We start from the raw sequence: 20,476 nt of genomic DNA, 5'->3' as shown, positions 1-20,476 counted from the left end.
GCTTTCTCAGTACTGAGGGAAGAAGCATAAGGTAGTGTCAGCCCAAAGGACAGTCTTATTGGTGCCACCAGGTATTGTCCAGAAGAAGCAGTAGCAGCAGTCTAAGGAATCTACCCAGGGGAGGGAGAGCACTCCTTCCCAAAGTGAACAGGAATGGAACCCCTGAGATACCCATTTCCCATTTTTCTCCCAACCCTTGTCCATGATCACTTTCTCAGGATGCATTAGGGAAGAAAGCATTGGGATATTAACTAGTGGGTGCAGATTTGACCCTGACCTAGGACCAGGTCAGTTGTGATAAGGGGCTTTTAGGGAGATATTCAGCCCATTTCAGCTTCCCTTTTCCTCATCTGTAATGAGGCTGGTAAAAAACTCCATTTCACAATATGACCCCACCCCCATTAGAGCTTCTATATTTGGTTCTTTTTTTTCTTCTATATTCCTAAAAGTTACATCATACACAGAGACATTGAACTTGATGCTTGTATATATTCATTGACATAGAACTCCACAACATATATTTGTTTGCTGAAAAATACACAGTATAGAACAGCACTTACATTTGATCACTTTTATCTATACATACCTGGGTACACAGTTATAGGGAAATATCTAGAAGGACATTTATCAAAGGGCTGACAATGTTTATATAAGGATGGAGAGTTTCAGGTAATTTGTATTTTTTGTATATTCCTTCATTTTGTGAAGGTTTAACAGAGTAACACTTCTTTCATAAGAAGAATAAAGTCACCAAGGAAATGGACACAGGCAGAGAACAGACCCTTAGCAGGGACAGAGGGCAGGCCATCCTCTCCACTTTGGTGGTATCCAAGACCTCTCCAGTCCAAAATAAAGCCAATTAATGGATTAATCAATGCAGATAGAAGTCTACCCACTCTCATTTTCCCATCTGAATACAGTAAAGGATTCACTTAGGGCTGGGTCTAGCACCTTACTAGAAGCCCAGAGAGGTCATTGTGTCTGCTAGGGACTTCTTTTGACCTCTCCTTTTCTGTATGTGTCAGCTCCTGCAGAATGATGATCAGATTCTCAAACACCTCAGCCTTGTTGCTCTCACTGTCACAAGTTTCCTTTGAGTGGCCCTCCTCACCACAATATGAACAGAAGACTGTGTATTTTCGCTTCCTGGCTCTACGCATATCCCCAGGACCATCATTCTTATACCAAGAACCCCCACTGGTAGAAGGAAATTGAGCCACAGAACTGCTGGAGGAATCAATAACCACTATTTGATCCAGACATCTGGCCCTGACTCTGAGAGGAGGGACAGCCATGGATGTAAGTGGAGGGTCCTGAGACTCAACTAGGATCACATCCTCATTTGAGTCATCAAGAGTATCATCTACCTCTATCACATTGCAGTCATCATTGCTGATTGCTATTGGCTGAGGGACCTGAAATGCCATGTGGCTTGCTGCCCTCTCCAAGATTAGCCCAGACCTTTTGAGTCTCTTCGGTTTCATAAAAGTGTCATTCCAATCCCCTTCCTCCCTTATCATCTTGATTAACTCCAAAAAATTAGGAAGATGCTCTTGATCATTTGCATACATCCTAAGAAGATGTTTCAGCTTAAAATGCAGGTCCATATTCAGCTCAGCTCCTAAAAGGAGCTGGTGCAGGCGAGTCTGGTTTGCATCTTTCTGAGCTATGATCCCTGCGTGAATAGCATTCTGAAGCTGCACTTCTAAAAGAATCACATAAAGGGAGGCTTTCTCCCTTGTGCCTACAGAGTGTTAAAAAAATTTACCATGGGCAGTGACACTGCTTTCAGACTCCCCAAACACCAATTTCATTGCCTGCAAGAAATCAGCCACTCTTAGATTGGGGTTGGCAGCCTGGAGCAAACACATGACCTCCCTGGCAGGGCCCCTAAAGGTTTTCATCAAGCACTTGAGCTTTTCCTCCTCAGACATACTCCAATCGGGCAGGACCCCATTGACTTGGATCAGTCAGTTTTCAAAGGTTTATTTCCCTTGGGCTGGCACCACTCTCCCTGAGAACAATTTCACGTTTCTTTCTGCCATGTTGACACTTAAAGGACCAAGACTCCTCCCCCAGAGACCTCAAATTTGAATGGGCCCAAGGTGGCAAGGGTGTGTTTTGCCTCTGGCTGTTACCCACACATGCAATGATGCTAGCCATGATGGTGGATAATCTTCTATCTGAATATAACAAGATACTCAGGCTTTTCAGAAAAGCCTAATCTGTATGAGGAATCCCCAAAGCAGTGTTCCCAGGCTCTGCTTTCCTTGTATCTCAATAGGGACTGTAAAGAAAAGGGGGAAGAAAAGGTCAGTAAGGTAGTAGATTGCAGGGAAGTGGTCTGCAGTCGCTCTACTTCCATGAACACCTTGCAATACATTGTATATTTGCTAACTGACCTAAAAATATGCTGCAGGAGACTGGCTATTACAACTTTCTGGAGATACTGGATGTCTTTGTGCTAGCAGGGTACTTTTCAGAGCTACATCCATCACTCCTGTAAGTCCTCCAGGAGGAAGGGCAACTGTTGCTTTGAATTCTAGGTGAAATTGTGTGTGGGGCTGTTACTGGGCTCTCAAAATAGAGTGCAAAGGTCTAAGTCTCATAGATTTGTGATAATAAATAAGATATCCATTAAAATAATTGTGTGTCAATCATACTCAAAAAAAAAATGTAAAGATATCCCTTAAACTCACTTCTCGGATCTCAACCACAGCCCCTTCTCAAAGTCCCTCACCCCTTATTTCTTAGATTATAAAACATAAGCTAGGAAACAAGTGCACGCCTTTATTTCACTTCCAGCCTCTGCAACAGGTGCCCTCCTGAGAAAGCTCGCCTTCGGAGTAGGTCGACCTCTGTCCACTGGGGGTTGCAGATCCCAGTCCTGAGGACGTCAAGACTGCGTGGTCTGGGAGGGCCAGACAGAGGAGGAGTCAAGTGCAGCCTCATCCCTCATTCTTCATCCCACTCCCTCTCCCCCCTCCCCCCCCACCTCCGCTGTAGCCAGACGGAAAATTCTATCTCCCACCTTCAGACAGAAAATTCCCTCTTCTACCTTCTGAATACAAGCCAAAGCAAACCTTCCCATTACTTTTCCCTGGGAAATCGTTGGCCTGCCAGCTCTGCAATCAGCCGCAAAGAATTCAAGTTCGGATTTGGCTTTGATGGTCTGGCACGGAGAAAAGGAATAAGAATTGGACATGCACACCCACATATTCCTCCCCAGGAAAAGATGGGGATATGCAAAAGGAGTTCAAAGCAAACAGTTTGTGATTCTCTTCCCCTTGTCCCTCCCTTACCACTCTTTGAAAATGCCCCCCCCCTTTCAATTCAGGCAAATCCTACCCATTTGGCAGCTTCCAGCAAAACCCCACCTCCTCCCTTAGCTAGCAGGGCCAAGGGAGTGCTCCTTCCCTGCCTCGCAGTTCTTGATTCCCTAAGTGGAGAGCCGTCCGGTACTGGTGGAGCTTCCCCTTCCTCTCTCCTCTCGGGGCAATCGCGCCCCCCCCCCCCGCGTTTTATTATTTTTTTACCTGTGCTCTGCTGGTGGGCAACGGATGCTTCGGCTTGGACAGCTGTGGATGTCTCTTCCCAGTCTCCGCGGGCTTGCACGGGGATGCTTCTTCGACCGCAGAGCGAACCGGTGCTGCCCAACGGAGCTGCTCCGCAGGGCAGACCAGTAAGTGGTAGCTAAGCCTAGGCAGCACGGTTCCTAAGGCAGCCGCGGCCGCCCCTGCCCACCCACTGGGTCTTCCCAGCAGCAGCAGCTAAGGTTAGCCTCTGCCGATTGACACAAAAGAGCTTGATGAGCGGGGCGGCGCGGCCAATCAGCGGGGCGCGGGGGCGGCCTCCTCTCTCAGTCTACGGCCCTGAGGCCATTGCTAGCAAAAGTGGGGAGCCGACCAGCAGGAGCTGCGGCACACGGGCGCCAGAGCCAGCGAGGTGTCAAGTGCAGCTCGGACGCACGGACCTGGCCGATTTGCATTTTACCCGTGAGTTTGCTGCTTTCCCCCTTGGTTTCTTTCTCCCTCTCCCCTCCAACTCAACTCTCCTCCCTCTGCGCTTTGAGACCGGATGCCTTAAACACGAGGTGGGACAGAAATCAAGTGAACAATAAGAGTTCCTCACCTTTGTATAGGGGGGAAGGGGAGAAAGCATTTACTGAGCGCTTTCTGCGTGCGAATGTGCTGGCGCAGACATCTCAGCAGCCCTGTGAAGGAGGTAGTGGTGTGCCTGTTTAACACACAGAGAGAGATCTTCAGCACTCAACCAGTATGGTTAGGAAGTGCAGAGCTAAGCGCTCACACCCAAGTCAACTGGTCTGATTTCAAAGGCTACCCCCTGTAAATACTCTCTACTCTTTGAGGGTTGGTGGAGAAAAGCCAAAGTGGAGATGTGAGGGCCCATTTGGAACTATATAGAATTAGTGAGCAAGGACTATTATCTTCATTGTACAGATAGGGAAACAGAGAGGTCAGGCGTCTTGCCTAGCATCACACAGCAAATAAATTTCAGCATCCGATTTTGCATCCAAGTCTGTTGTTCTAATGCCACCTATTTGCCTAGCTGACCTGCTTAGACAGTATGTTTACATCGGTGGTCTCAAACCACCAGGAGTCTTGGTGTGATAGTAGTGTTCAGTGAGAGGGGGAGGGGAGGGAGTGGGGTGGGGGAATGGGGTAGGGGAAGAGGTAGGCAACTTTTACAGTACCCACTATAGAAAAGAGGAAACTAAGGCACTTTTCTTTCTCATTCTACACTATACTTTATACTACAATAAGCTGCTTGTTTATTTAAAAAATAAAACATTATTTCTACAGCTTATGAGCTCAAAGGAAACAAGGCTCAGAGAAGTGAGATGACTTGCCCGAAATTACAAGGTGAAGCCAAAATTTGGACCAAATCTCTCTGACACCAGAAACTATGCTTTTAACCAAAGTATGGGTACAAGACTGGTTGCCTCAGAATCATTTTGGAGAGCTTGTTAGAAAGGCATATTCCTTAGCTCCACCTCTGGGGGATTCAGATTTGCTAGGACTAGGGGTGGGGAGTGTGATTTATATTTTTAACTAGTGCTGTGGTTAATTCTGAGGTGTAGAGAAGTTTATGAATCACTGCTGAAGGCACCACATCATGCTGAGGGTAATAAGTAAATGGCCTGGTGCCAATGTATCTGGCCACAGCAGCACATCTGTCATGAAATGTAACCCCACTGAGCAGAGGTTCCTACCCAGGGTTCCTTATGAAATTGTCTGCAAAGAATTTGGACTCTATATTTTTCTGAGTTCTTAGTTTTGTAGATTTTTCAAGATAAGTTTGTGGCCCAGAAATGGTTAAGAATCATTCCCCTATAATCTTTGTTCATAACATCTTTCAACTTGTACTTCAGGAAGAAGTGTGAGAAATGAAACAGTTTGACCTAACCACTGATCCACAGCTCTCTACCGCTGATACAGCTCTTTCATTTCCTGGCTTGAGGACAGGTTGCTAGGTTGCCCTTCTGTGAGCTCTTGAGGGGACCTCTCCTTTGCTGTATTTGGCATCACTGGCCCCAGAGAAAGAATAACTCCATGGAAACGGCATGCAAGGCTATCCTGCAGGGCCACCAGCTTGAATGGGCTGTGAGGCCAGTGGCTGGGAAACCTTCTCTATATTCTAGGACTTCTCATTCTTGGAGAGCAGGTCTTACTTTCCTTATGTAAATTGGGGCTAGGAGGCCCCTGTGAGGCTTGTTCTTGACTCCTGATGTTTGGAAGCAAATGTACAATCTAATGCCCTTCCACAACTATTGTTGGGTTCATCTTCAACATGCCAAGGTATTTCACCTGCTCCTTTCTGCCTTCTTATTTAAAAACCCAATACCTAGGGTTCTTTGAAGTAAACAGTTCAAATTTGGAAATGAGGACTTTTATCTGAGGGACCTTTCTCTTGTGGATGGAACAGTGTGGAAAGGGTTGTGGAGGCTGGAGGGTATGGGAGGTAGAGAGAAGGCTGACCTCACCCAGTCAGCAGTGATGCTGGCAGTAGCTCTTAGGCTTCTTGAGACTTTTGCTTCTGCTCCCCAATACCATGAAATCAACCCTGTGTCACATCAGATTCTGTGTTTAAATTGTCTTCACTGCCAACTTAGGTGATCTGCAGGTGGACCTGGTGGGGATGGGATCATATAGGAGAAATAGATTCTAGAACTCTGACCAAAAAAGTGAGAAGAAATGGATTATGTAAAGGTGTCTATATTGGGCCCTTAAAACTAAGCTAAGGTCTCTTCCAGCAAGGCTGGGAGGAGGATTTGCTAAACTGGCTCCAGTTGGATATAGAGTATCCCTTATCTCTGGCCTCATGTGTGGGAGTGTGTTCCAATTCATGGCTCTGATGAGACCACATTTTCCAATTTCAACAAAGAAACCTTAAAAGTCTGAAGGTTAGGGAGATACAGCTTTTCAGCTGAAACAGTAATAGCTTCCCTGGCTGCCTGCCTCCTCTGTGCCAGGAACTTTCCATCTGTTATCTTTACATTTAAGCTTCTCAGCAGCCATATTAGACAGTCATTGTTATCCCATTTTGCAGATAGGGAACCTGAGTTTCAGGGAAATTAAGTAACTTATATAAAGCCACACAACTAGTAAGTGGAGTTAACTGGGACTTCAGCCCCCTCAGGGTTGTCACACTTTAAAGCCCATGAACAACTTTGCTGTCTCCCAAACAAGCAATTTAAAATGCACTCTGCAAGGGCACCTGGGTGGCTCAGCTCACTCAGTTAAGCATCTGACTCTTGCTTGGATCAGGTCATGATGTCATTGTTTGTGGGCTCCATCTGGCTCTGTGCTGGCTGTGTGGAGCTTGCTTGGGATTCTCTCCCTCTCTCTCTGCCTGTTCCCTGCTCCTGCTCCCTGTCTCTCCCTGTCCTTCCCTCCCTCCCTCCCTCTCTCTCCCTCTCAAAATAAATGAAATAGACATTAATAAAATAAAATAAAATCTACTCTGCAGATGACCCAGTGCATTAGACTGATTTCAGCTTTTAGAAGAAGTGTAGTTGTGATCTAATCTTTATTTCTGGGATCTTTTTTTATAATAAAACTAGTAATATAACTTAGGGAGCAATTTATATACTGAGTACTGTGTTAAGAGTGTTATATACTTCCTCTCATGCAAGCTTCATGATGATAATTTTAAAGATAAGGATACTGAAGCTCAGAGAAGTGAAGAGACTTGGCCAAGGTCATAAAGCTAGGAAGTGACATGGTGAAATTCACACCCAGATCTGTTTGACTCCAGAGCCTGTGTCTTTATGCTATAACACTTTTCAGTGGGGAAAACAAATATGACCCTTTTTCTAAATCCACTCCTGTCAGCCACAGCTCCATCTCCTTCCCATGGCCTGCATCCAGAACTGTGCACCATTCATATTTTTAGGCCTCTGTGCCTTAGGCCTCTTCCTCAGCATAGAATGCCTGCCATCACTCCTTCACCTAATGAAATCCTGGTCATTGGTTAAGGATCAAGTCAAATGCCCCTCATGAGAGAAATTTCTTCGCTGCTCCCTGTCCCAGGTAGAATAAATTGCTCTTGTCTTTCTGCTCTTACCTTGATTAGTGTACCCTTAATTTTGCCTTCCAGTATAGTTTAGCTCATTGTTGACCTGTCTCCCCGACTATATTCCCGAGCCCTTGAAGGCAGGTACCAAGTCCTATTCACCTCTGGCTTCACAGTAATTTATCCACAGTGATTTAGTACACAATCAGTACATGTTTGTGAGCTGAACAAAGACTGGCTGAGGGAGACCCTGCATGAACAAATAAGTGAGGGGCTGGATTCTGGGGTGATCACAGTCCAGGGTGATTCCCCTGGACTCGACTGACCAGAGGAGTCTGGAATCCCCTGGGCTCACTTTATTAGGCTTTAAACATAGGAGACACATCATGAGGTATAGGGAATAACTACTCAAGACTGACTCCAGACACATTCTATGGTCTGTACTTTGAAATTCATGTCAAGGGGCTAGAACAGTTTATAGAACATCTTTGCATTCACAGAAGAAAGGTCTTCTCTGCCTCATATGTGAACACAGGATTTGTTCCACCATACCTCTTTATCTGGTTCTGGCTGACCTGATCTTGCAGGAGTATATGCTCTATGGAGACAGATGGCGAAGTCAGGAAGCATCTCTCTATTTTTTTTTAATACATTTTATTGAGGTCACCATGATATGGATGCTTAACCACTTTCTCTCATTTTGTTTTATTAATCTTTGCAACAATCTTTTGAGGTAGGTCTATTGTTGCTATTTAATGGCTAAAGAAACAAATTGAGTATAGTGTCTTGTCTAAGGTCATATAACTAAGTGGTAGAGACAGAATTCAGTTTTTTTTTTAATGTGTATTTTTAAGAGAGAAAGAGAGGTGGGGTAGGGAGAGAGAGGAGGCAGAGAGAGAGAGAGAGAGAGAGAGAGAGAGGATCTGAAGCAGGCTCTGTGCTGACATCAGAGAGCCTGATGGCGAGGCTGGAACTCATACATCACAAGATCATGACCTGAGCTAAAGTCCGACGCTTAACTGACTGAGCCACCCCAGGCACCTCCAGAATTCAATTTCTGATCTGTCTGCTCCCAAAGCCTGGCATCATAATTGGAGAATACATGGGAAAAAATGTGGATTCTCCTCCCCTATAAAGTAGGAAGAATTAAATTTATAAAATGATGAATTAGATATTTAAGCTAAGGTGTTTCTAAATTATTGTTCACCTTTAATTCCTGAAAATGAATGACAAAATTGGCAGAAGGAATTGGGGATGGAAAAGCACAATTCTGCTATCAAATATTGGCCCTAATTCCTCCATGTCAGCCCCCAGTGTCATGCACAATATGAGAATGCCTAGAGAGCATTTCACTCCATCAGCTGATTGTATTTTATTATTTTATTTTATTTTATTTTATTTTATTTTATTTTATTTTATTTTATTTTCAAGACAGTGAGGGTGAAAGTGAGCAAGGGGCAGAGAGGGAGAGAGGAAGAATCAATCCCATGAGGAGCATAGAGAGAGAGAGAGGGAGAGAGAAGAGGGGCTCATGCTCACTGGAAGCAGGGCTCGTGTTCACCCAGTGAGAGGCTTAAACTCATGAGCTGTGAAATCATGACCTGAGCCAAAGTCAGATGCTGAACTGACTGAGCCACCCAGGCACCCCATTCCATCAGTTCTGTTGTAACTGAGATGGATCAGACTCCAAGATGTCAATGAATTTCTAAAGGTCATACAGGAAGATAATAATAGACTGGCACTTAGAATGCTAGTCTGCCAAATCCTAGCCCAGTTTTTCCCCTATGTCAGCCTGCCTTATGCAGTCAGTCAACACATGTTTATGGGTAACTCAGGAAAATGTGGGTAAGAAGTGGAACATCACTGCACTTTGAAATAGAATAGGGTGCAAACATTTCCCTCATTAACTGTCCTTATTTAGATGCAGGTAAGACTTGGGGTAGAAGTTCCTTGGTAGTATATTTGGGGGGTGTTGGGGGTACCTGTGGTTTTGGAGGTCTGAGTGGAGCTCCCGGTGGCCTGGAGTTGGGGGAGGCGTCCTTTTGGCTCTAGAGAGATGGAGGTGGCTACCAGGGGCCCAGAATTGTCCCAGAGGGATGCAAGAAGTGAGCCTCATGAGCCTTTGCTCCTGGCCAGTTCTCAGCTAGAGGGTCCAAGGCAGAAGGGCCCTCCCAGCCTCCTTCTGGCCATGGGGTTAAGGAGGTGAAGCTGAAGGCAAACACAGGGTGCTAAGGGGAGGGGAGGGGTGCTGGCAGAGCACAGGAGGCTGAGCCTCCACACCCGTCCATAGAGAGAGAGTGTGTGGCTGGGGGAGAGGAGAGGTGGGTTGAAAGGTCAGATTAAGGGGTCAGGGAAGAAGCAGGAGCAAGAAGCCAGGGAGGAGCTGATGGGGATGATTCTGGAAGGAGAAGCACTTCATGGCAGGGTCTGGGTATGGCAGTCCGGGGAAGGCTGAAGTGGGCTTCTTGCAGTGCCTGGCTTCTACCCCTCCCCAGAAGCCTGAGCCTGCATCCTTTTGTCCCTGTTGAGGGGCCATTAACTGCTAGCATAATTAGAGCCCCAATACCCTTCTTCCCTCAGGACCACACAGCCCAGGGTTCTGTGTGAAGCCTCCAGAGTCTGCCATTCTTACCAGTCTAGATGTGAATCCCCTGCCCAGTCAAGGTGCCCTCTCCTCCTCTCCCTGTCTTCTCCTCCCCCCAATCTCTACAGCTCTGTGCTTCTTCTCCTCCACATACTACCTTCCACCGTGCCACACTCTGCCCTCTCAGCCATATTTCATTCCTCACAACCCCCCTCAGGGTCTCAGATCTACGCTGAGCATTCATTTCTTCTTGGTCCTGAGTTTCCTTCATGTGTCCTGGATCCCCAGTTGCCTCTCATCTACCCCATCAGCTCCCAGCCATTTCTGCGGTGGGATCAGTAGCTTGGTGCCCTTGTACTGTCTTTCCTCTAGTACATTGATTCTGAACTAGTGGTGATTTTGCTTCCCAGGGGACATATGGCAATGTCTGGAGATAACTATATTATTGCTGGGTTGATCCCACCTTGTGCTGCTGGCATTCAGTGAGTGGAGGCCAGGATGCTGCTAAATGTTCTATAATGCACAGAACAGACACCTACAACAAAGAATTGTCTGGTCAAAAATGTCACATGTGTCAAGGCTGAAAATCCCTGTTCTATTATATCGCTACAGGTCTGCAAGGATAGGCTTGGAAATTGCCAGGTATAGAGATTTTTGGTGCTGACCTTCCAGGAACAGCTACTCTCTCTGTTCCTCAGTTGGGTGGGGGCAGGGCATTGCTAATGAAACAGTTACAACAGTGTTAGGAATCTGCAGGCAGAGAGATGAGGGAGATTCCCCACTCCCCAGATTTACTACCAGCTTTTAGAGAAAGTATTGGAATACAATTCTGAATGCCTTTCTGCTTCTTTGAGATAGTACCACTTTTTGGAAAGAGAATAGCAACTTATTGTAGCAGTTTACCAAATGCAAAATTTCATGTGGTGAAAGTTGAATGCGATATGTTTTGGAGCCCTGTTTTCCCAATTTTATTTTCTTCAGTCACAAACCTTTGAATATTAGAATATTTGATTTATTGGTAAACCACTGCACAGGTGACTCTGTTCAGAAAAAAAGAAAACAACTTGGCTTTTTTTTAATGCTTATTTTGAGAGAGAAAGAGAAAGCACAAGAGGAGAAGGGGCAGAGAGAGAGGGAGAGAGAAAATCCTAAGCAGTCTCCACTGTGCTGTTAGTGTGGAGCCTGGTGGGGCTGCATCTCACGAACTGTGAGATCATGACCCGAGCTGAAATCAAGAGTCAGACACTTGGGGCACCTGGGTGGCTCATTCGGTTGAATGTCTGACCCTGGCTCAGATCATGATCTCCTGGTTCTGTGGGTTCGAGCCCCATAGCAGCAGGCCTGGGCTCGGTGCTTACAGGATGGAGCCTGCTTTGGATCCTCAGTTCCCCACCCCACCCCCGACCCTTCCCTGCTTTCTCTCTCTCTCTCAAAAATAAATAAACATTAAAAAAAGAGTTCCAATTTCTCTACATTCTCACCAACACTTAAAAAAATAGAAGAGGAGTTGGAAGCTTAACTGGTTGAGCCACCTAGGTGCTCCAACACTTCCTTTGTTTTAATTTGAGGCTGATGAACGATTTCTTAAGAAATATTTCTCAGAAACTCACCCAAAGTGTTGCTTGTTTCCTTAGAGCTAAGCTTCTTGGGACTCTGTTTCTAAGTAACAAAAATGCCACCAACAGATTTAAGTGGTCAGTAACCTCTTTTTTTTCCCACTCTTGCCAGTTTTCTTCCATCTGCACCCAGTTGTCTTCAGCATGGCAGACCAGAACCACTCTCCTAGAAAGGAACTTCAGCACAGGACACGAGCAGAGTCTCCAGGAAAGAAAAGCTGGCATTCCCAGGCCTATGCCCTTGGGGCCATTTCCAACTTTATGTCTACTTTTCTGACCTTCCCTATCTATAAGGTTGTGTTCCGTCAACAGATACATGCTATGGTGGTGTCAGAGGCTGTGCGACAGCTTTGGCATGAAGGCCCTCAATACTTCTACCGGGGAATATACCCACCTCTTCTCTCCAAGACATTGCAAGGGACTCTACTGTTCGGGACTTATGATAGCCTGCTGTGTTCTCTCTCCCCTATTGGGCCACACTCACTGGGACACCGCTGGGCCGCAGGGCTCATGTCTGGTGTGGTGGAGGCTGTGGCACTGAGCCCCTTTGAAAGGGTGCAAAATGTGCTCCAGGATGGTCGCAAGCAAGCTCGCTTCCCCAGCACCTTCAGCATTCTCAAGGAATTCAACTCTTATGGGCTTTGGGGGCGGCTGTCACTGGGCTACTATCGTGGTTTCTGGCCTGTCCTTCTCAGGAACAGCCTGGGGAGTGCTCTGTATTTTTCCTTCAAAGACCCCATCCAGGATGGCTTGGCAGAGCAAGGCCTGCCCCATTGGGTTCCTGCCTTAGTGTCTGGGAGTATCAATGGAACAATCACCTGCCTAGTTCTGTATCCTTTGATTGTGCTGGTGGCTAATATGCAGTCCCATATTGGCTGGCAAAGAATGCCAAGCCTATGGGCCTCTGCCCAGGACGTGTGGGACACTCGGGGCCGAAAGGTGTTCCTCATCTACCGTGGAGGCTCCCTGGTCATCCTAAGGTCCAGCGTGACATGGGGCCTCACTACTGCTATCCATGACTTCCTGCAGAGGAGATATCATTCCAGGAAAGAGCTGAAAGACTGACTAACTGTAGAAAGTGTGGCCATGGCAACTTTGTTATCCTAAGCCTTCCCAGTTGGTCTAAATAGCTTATATCTTTGGCTTGGTTACCTAATGCAACAACTGTTTAGCATCTTTGAACTGCGAGTGCATGGGAGAAATTGTCAACCACCAACCTGTTGGGCAAAGACAAAGCCCAACAGGGTTCCTTGGCCAGAAAAAAGAAAGTCACCCCAGTCCATCCACAGCTTCAACAGCCTCAGACCCAGGAGGCCCTTAAAAAAGCTTGTGACCCAGGTGAAATGTCACTCCTTTAAAGAATTCCTTGACAATAAGAGTAAAACTTTAAAAGATGACCTTAGTTAGGCACTGTGAGTTCTGGGACCCCTCCAGTTGTCCTTTGGACTAAACTTAGTGGAGGACCAGATACTCCAATTTCAAAGAACTATGTTTGACTTAGGATGCAGATTCCATAGAACATCTCAGATGACTGCATTTTCATGATATTGTTCACTATCCCTGCCACCATCACTCTCACTTCTCAGGGCTATAGGTTCTTCTTTCAGTCAGGCTGGCATTTGTGGCTGGAAATCCTAAATTAGGCTTGCCTCAACTGATCAGATGTCATAAGAACTGATGGGGCTGGATATAGGGGTGGGAAGAAGTATTGTCACTTATGTCGCTAGATGGAAGGAATAGACTTTGAGGGAAGAGATTTAGTTCATGAGAAAAATTTACTATAGATTGCTTGGTATTATCTGCCAGTATATTTTTGATAGCAGGGCAATAACACTGCCTAGAAACCACTTGAGTTTCCCTAATAAATCTGGAAGTGAAATGGCCATATCTCTTCACAAATAATTGCATATTTTATTGTGTGGATAAATACAGTTACAGTGACATAAAGATCAGAAATCTTAGCCTGTAGTTCAAAGCTATTCAAAATATGGTCTCCATATAACTTGCAGCATTTTATCACACCATTACCACTTACATACATCCCATACAACCAGCCAAACTGGACTATTGTTCTCTCCCCCAAAATGCCATGAACTTTCCCATGGCAGTGCTTTGGCCCACACTATTTCTCCACCTGCAGTATCTGTTCCCCACATGCTAGTCTGCCAAAACCCTTCCAGTTCCTCAAAGCCTAGCTCACATGCCACCTTCTCTGTGGAGACTCTTCTGATTTCCCATAACTGAATGTTACATTAGTCTCTAGTGATGCCCCTTTCCAATAACACTTCATACATGGCACTGATTCCATTATGTCACTGATCTCATGGTGCCCTGTGTTCTTCTTGATGTTCTTTAATACCTCCTACTAGACTGTAAAACTCCTTGAAAGCAGGAATTCTTGTATGCATTTTAAAATCTCCCATTGTGCCTAGGTGCTCAATAATGTTGGCTGAATTACCGAATTGATTGTCAAGCTGTGATATGATCTTTATCCTCAAGGTGCTGTCCCTTGTACATGAAAATGATGTTATTGACTCACTGTCAGCAAGACACATGCCTTTGAGGTGTGATTTTGTTTTCTTTTATTAGTGGATTTAGTTTTGTGCTAATGATAATGCTGCTGCTGATAATAATAAATGACTATTAACTAGAACATTTGATGAGTTTGTGTTATTGATGGCATGTTTGCTATTAGCAACACCACAGGAACTAAAATTTCACAAACAGAAACACATTGCATAACTATCCCATTCATTTCAACTCCAGAATTTTGAAGATTTCCAAGATGACATAGGTTGCAGTTTTCCCCTTGGAGATAATATCATGATAGTGACCTCCACTTGCACCTCCTTACCTAACTGAATTTGTCATTTAAAATGACCTACTTATAGATCCTAGCAGTGAGAATTCCTCACTTAACATCATAGAAATTAAAGATACAGCAGTAGGCAGTATGAGATCAGAGAGCATTTGCCAGTAAGGTCAACAGAAAATGGGTGGTCCAAAAGAGCTGTAGGTGAGTTCCCACATCTGATCCTCGTGCAGATTTGGATGGGGTAGGACAGTGCTCTGCTGGTGGATTTAAGGGCAGGGAACATGGAGTCTGCACAAGGAAAGGAAAAATAGAACAGCAGCTAGTTATATTTCAGCATAGTTATATCTATGTATTCCTTCTAACTCTCAGAAGGAACAAAATATTACTTAAAAATTTGTAACTTAGCTTACAGCTTTTTTTTTTTTTTGAGATAGGGCACAAGTGAGCGAGGGGCAGAGAGAGAGAGAGAGAGAGAGAGAGAAAGGAAGAAAGAGAAATGGGGCTTACCTGATGTGGGGCTCCAGCTCATAGACCATGAGATCATGACCTGAGCCAAAGTCAGATGGACTGAGCCACACAGGCACCCCTATAGCTTTTTTTTTTAATTTTTAAGTTTACTTATTTATTTTGAGAGAGACAAGTCAGCACAAGTAGGGGAGGGACAGAGAGAGGGAGACAGAATCCCAAGCAGGCCCCACACCGTCAGCATGGAGCCTGACATGGGGCTCGAACCCATGAAACTGTGAGATCATGACCCGAGCTGAAACCAAGAGCTGGACGCTCAACCAACTGATCCACCCAGGCGCCCCTATAGCTTTGGTTTTTAAGCTGAAAAGGAGATAAACTACTGTACTCCCCCACGTTTTAATCCAAGAGATGCATTTATTACCAAGTACAATGTCGATTTCCACTTATGTCACTGTGTCAGTTCATGTCCCTTTATTCATTTTAACTTATTTAGAAGTTTCAAACTTCTTGAAACTGTAATTTCAAACTTATAGAAAAGTTGCTAGTGTAAGTCAAGTTTAAAGAACACCCATATACCCTTTATCCAAATTCCCCTGTTAACATTTTAGCCCATTTGCTTTACTGAACATTCATTCTCTACCCACACACACACACACACACACACACAGTATTTTCCCTGAACTACCCAAAGTTGCAATTTTAATATTTCTTGATTCAATATTTGTAGATTCAAATTTTCAAAGACTGTGTTTTAACTCTATGACAGTGTCACAGTTACTATATAGACGATCCCCAAATTAACAGTGATTCAGCTTAGGATTTTTTGACTTTATGATGGTGTGAAAGCAATAGGTATTCAGTAGAAACTGCACTTTGAATTTTGAATGTTGATCTTTTCCAGACTAGTGATGTGTGGTAGATACTAGTGTAAGCTGGGCAGCAGCAAAGAGTTGAGGCTCCCAGTCAGCCACAAGATCATGAGGGTAAGCAATTAATACACTGACAACCATTCTGTACCCACACAGCCATTATGTTTCTAACTTTCAGTTCAGTATTCAACAAATTACATGAGGTATTCGACATTTTATTACAAAATAGGCTTTGTGTTAGATGATTTTTTTCTAGCTGTAAGCTAATGTGAGTGTTCATGTTTAAGGTAGGCTAGGCTAGGCTATGATGTTCAGTAGGTAGGGTGTATTAAATACATTTTTGACATAAGATATTTTCAGCTTATGATGGGTTGATCAGGATGTAACTCCATGTTGAGGAATAGCTATAGAATATTAGAAAATGAAAGTTCATGGCATATTTTAAAGTTACATTGGTAGCAATTGTTTAAATGTACTATATTTGCCTTTATAGAAACTTTGGATTTACATTGTGTTAATACTTGAAGCTATGCAATTCTAATATTAACATGAATTTACAACTAAAGCATGTTATAATTTAAATAATTGATTTTTACAAATTGCTTCATTTAAGAACCTAAGCAAAATTACATATCTTTTTCCATTTTAAGTCTTCTGAGCAAAGTTTAAGAGTGTAATAGTTTTCTAGTAATTTAAATTTTTTTCATCATTATTTTTGAGACAGAGACAGAGAAAGCGTGTAGTGGGGAAGGGGCAGAGAGAGACGGGGATAGAGGCTGAAGCGGGCTCTGTGCTGACACCAGAGAGCCAATGCAAGGCTCGAACTAAGGAACTGTGAGATCATGACCTGGGCCGAAGAAGCCAGACACTTAACTGACTGAGCCACCCAGCCTTGCCCCAGGAATTTTAAATATCAATATTTAGTTTTGTGATGTAAATGTGGTTATATTCTCTGACATTTAAAAAATGACTTTTGGATTTGAGATAAACCAGGAGGTAATAAATACCTATGTTTGTTTAAAACTCATAAAATGTAGAATTTAGTGCTAAAGTTGCTTAGTATAAAAAGTTGAAAGGAAAAGAATAAAAAATGTCCATATGAGCCCCGTATATCTTTGTCTAAATACAAACTATATCAGGTTTTCTAAAGCTCAAGGTGAAAAAAGAACTAACATATTACTATTATTGTTATATGGTTTATTAAGACTTCATTTTGCTCTTAAAATTTATTTTTAAACATTATATAGTATTATAATTTAACTACATTTTTGTAACAACTGCATATAGTATAGTATATTAAAGATAATAAAATAATGTTCCATATGAGAGAAAAAGCAGCATAATAAATCAGGAAAAAAGTGAGAAGTGTTCATAAATAAATAAATACTATATTTCCATATATTCTCCCATTTGTTTCTTTCATACCACCTTTTTTCCCCTCAAATCTTCAACACTTCCTCACCCCTCCTGAATCGTAGGTGTTGACCTTGCTTTCCATTTTATTAAGAAAAGAGAAGCATTCAGAAGAGAGCTTCCAAGCAGTGTGGAGGTTCCTCAGAAAATTAAAAATAGACCTACCCTATGACCCAGCAATAGCACTGCTAGGAATTTATCCAAGGGATACAGGAGTACTGATGCATAGGGGCACTTGTACCCCAATGTTTATAGCAGCACTCTCAACAATAGCCAGATTATGGAAAGAGCCTAAATGTCCATCAACTGATGAATGGATAAAGAAATTGTGGTTTATATACACAATGGAATACTACGTGGCAATGAGAAAAAGTGAAATATGGCCTTTTGTAGCAACGTGGATGGAACTGGAGAGTGTGATGCTAAGTGAAATAAGCCATACAGAGAAAGACAGATACCATATGGTTTCACTCTTATGTGGATCCTGAGAAACGTAACAGAAACCCATGGGGGAGGGGAAGGAAAAAAAAAAAAAAAGAAAAGAGGTTAGAGTGGGAGAGAGCCAAAGCATAAGAGACTGTTAAAAACTGAGAACAAACTGAGAGTTGATGGGGGGTGGGAGGGAGGGCAGGGTGGGTGATGGGTATTGAGGAGAGCACCTTTTGGGATGAGCACTGGGTGTTGTATGGAAACCAATTTGACAGTAAATTTCATATATTAAAATAAATAAATAAATAAATAAATAAATAAATAAATAAAATAAATAAATAAATAAAATAAAATAAAATAAAAAGAAGAGAGCTTCCAGTTAAAAGAACATTTATAATCACCCATGTAATGACCACCCAAGACAAGAAATACAACATCTTGATAACTTCCACCCCCTCATTTTTCCTGCCTCCAGTCCCCCACCACTGATGGCCTTCTTCTCTCCATCCTAGAGGTAACCCGTGACTATTGTGATATCATTTCTTTGCTTTTCTTTATAAGTTTATCTTCTGTATAAGATTCTCTAAACACAGTTTTGTTTCACAGATATTTCAGCTTTATATAATTTATATATTTGGAATTGTGACTACCTTGTTTCACTCCACATTATTTGTGAGATTCATCCATGTTGTTGCAGGTAACTGTAATGTTATTTCTTTTTTAAAAATTGTGATAAATTTACTTAAAAATTGTTTGTTTCTTAGAGCAGTTTTAGAGTCAAAGGGAAGGTACAGAGAGTTCCCATCTACTCCCTGCCCCCACACGTACATAGCCTCCAGTATTATCAACATCCCACACTACAGTGATACCTTTGTTGCAATTGATGTACCTACATTAATACATCATTATCACCCAAAGTCCATAGTTTACTTTAGGGTTCATACTTAGTGTCGTATGTTCTATTGGTTTGGACAAAGAAAAATCAGGAAAAAATAGAGACTAGAGTAAATAATAACATAACATTGAAAGTAATGACCAGTTTTCCAAACAAAACAAATTTGGCAATGCTTTAACTACATTAACTAAGAAAAAAAGAAAGAAGACTCAAAAACTGAAATGAGAAATGGAAAAGAGTACAACAGATAACACAAAAATATATAGTGTGATAACAGATTACTATAAACAATTATATACTAATAATTCAGATAACTTAGAAAAAACCCAAATAATTCCTAAACACGCACAAGTAACCAAGACTGAATCATGAATCTTATATCCAAGAAATAGGAAATCGTCTTAGATCAATAAGAAGAATGATGGTTGAATTAGGAATCAAAAATCTCCCAGCACAGAAAAGCCCAAGACCACATGGTTTCATTTGTGAATTCTACCAAACACTAAAACAAATTTAATGACAATTTTTAGCAAAATCTTAAAAGTAATAGAATAGAGGGAGCACATTCAAAATCATTCCATGAGGCCAATACTACCCTGATACCAAAGCAGGATAAAAACAATACAACAACAAAAAAGTCTAGTTTATCCTATATAAGCACTGCTACTCCAACTTTCTTTTGACATCAATTTGGGTATTAATGTTTCTCCATCCCCTCACTTTCAATCTGCATGTGTCTGTAGGTCTAAAATTTGCTTCTTGTAGTCAGCATAAAGATGGGTCTTGTTTTTTGTTTTTTTGTTTTTTGTTTGTTTGTTTGTTTGTTTCCCATTCTGACATCCTATGTCTTTTTAAAAAAAGGTTTATTTATTTATTTTGAGAGAGAGAGAGCACTCATAGCCAGTGGAGGAGGGGCAGAGAGAGAGGGAGAGAGAAGGACCCAAGCAGGGGCTCTCATGTGGGGCTGGATCTCATGGACCATGAGATAATGACTTGAGCCGAAATGGAGTCAGATGCTTAACCAACTGAAACATCCAGTCTCCCCATGGCATCCTATGTGTCTTTTGATTGGAGAGTTTAGTCCATTTACATTCAAAGTAATTATTAATAGATATGTATTTATTGCCATTTTATTACTTGTTTTGTCCTTGTGTTTGGAGATTTTCTCTGATTCTTTCTTGTCTTTGTCACTTTTGGTCTCTCCTTTCCATTCAGAGAGTTCCCTTTAATATTTCTTGCGGGGCTGGTTTAGTGGTCAGGAATTCCTTTAGCTTTTGTTTGGGAAACTCTTTTTCTCTCCTATACTGAATGATAGCCTTGCTGAATAGAGTACTCTTGGCTGCATATTTTCCGATTCAGCACTTTGAATATATCATGCCAGTTCCTTCTGGCCTGCCAAGTTTCTGTTGGGAAATCTCTAGCTAGCCTTATGGATTTTCCCTTGTTACTTCTTTTGTCTTGCTGCTTTTTCTTTCTTTATCACTATATTTTGCAAATGTAATTACAATATGTTTTAGTGTTGGTCTGCTTTTGTTGATTTTGATGGGAGTTTTCTGTGCCTCCTGGATCTGGATGCCTGTTTTTTCCCTCCAGATTAGAGAAGTTTTCTGCTATTATTTACTGAAATAAATTTTCTGCCCCCCTTTCTCTATCTTCTTCTTCTGGGACTCCTATAATACAAATGCTATTATACTTGATGTAGTCACTGAGTTCCTAAAATTTATTCTTGTGTTGCATAATTCTTTCTCTCTTTTGCTCAGCTTCATTATTTTCCATTATTTTGTCTTCTAGGTCACTAATTCATTCCTCTCCTTTTTTCTGGCCTGCTATTCATTGCATCAAATCTGTTTC

The 20,476-nt window shown here is 42.8% G+C and overlaps 2 protein-coding genes across 2 annotated transcripts; one reads left to right on the top strand and one right to left on the bottom strand.

The window, feature by feature from the left end:
* Positions 1 to 561: 561 nt before the first annotated feature.
* On the bottom strand, positions 562 to 3,775 carry ZCCHC18 (zinc finger CCHC-type containing 18). The gene is given in 4 exon segments (XM_058713021.1): positions 562 to 2,075; positions 2,077 to 2,287; positions 3,084 to 3,172; positions 3,537 to 3,775. Coding segments are annotated over 2 exon segments (1,218 nt in total). The 5' UTR covers positions 2,164 to 2,287; positions 3,084 to 3,172; positions 3,537 to 3,775; the 3' UTR covers positions 562 to 944.
* Positions 3,776 to 3,865: 90 nt separating this feature from the next.
* On the top strand, positions 3,866 to 14,389 carry SLC25A53 (solute carrier family 25 member 53). Its single transcript, XM_058713022.1, has 2 exons — positions 3,866 to 3,995; positions 11,849 to 14,389. Exon 2 carries the CDS (start codon positions 11,881 to 11,883, stop codon positions 12,799 to 12,801), a length of 921 nt encoding a protein of 306 aa, XP_058569005.1. The 5' UTR covers positions 3,866 to 3,995; positions 11,849 to 11,880; the 3' UTR covers positions 12,802 to 14,389.
* Positions 14,390 to 20,476: the final 6,087 nt, after the last annotated feature.

Source organism: Neofelis nebulosa, chromosome X (genome assembly GCF_028018385.1).
Source record: "Neofelis nebulosa isolate mNeoNeb1 chromosome X, mNeoNeb1.pri, whole genome shotgun sequence".
NCBI classification, from domain to species: domain Eukaryota; kingdom Metazoa; phylum Chordata; class Mammalia; order Carnivora; family Felidae; genus Neofelis; species Neofelis nebulosa.
This window is presented reverse-complemented; position numbering and strand designations above follow the sequence as displayed.

Bases quoted from the DNA above. Each gene is read 5' to 3' on its own strand.
- SLC25A53 (XM_058713022.1), top strand. From the start codon at position 11,881: ATGGCAGACCAGAACCACTCTCCTAGAAAGGAACTTCAGCACAGGACA.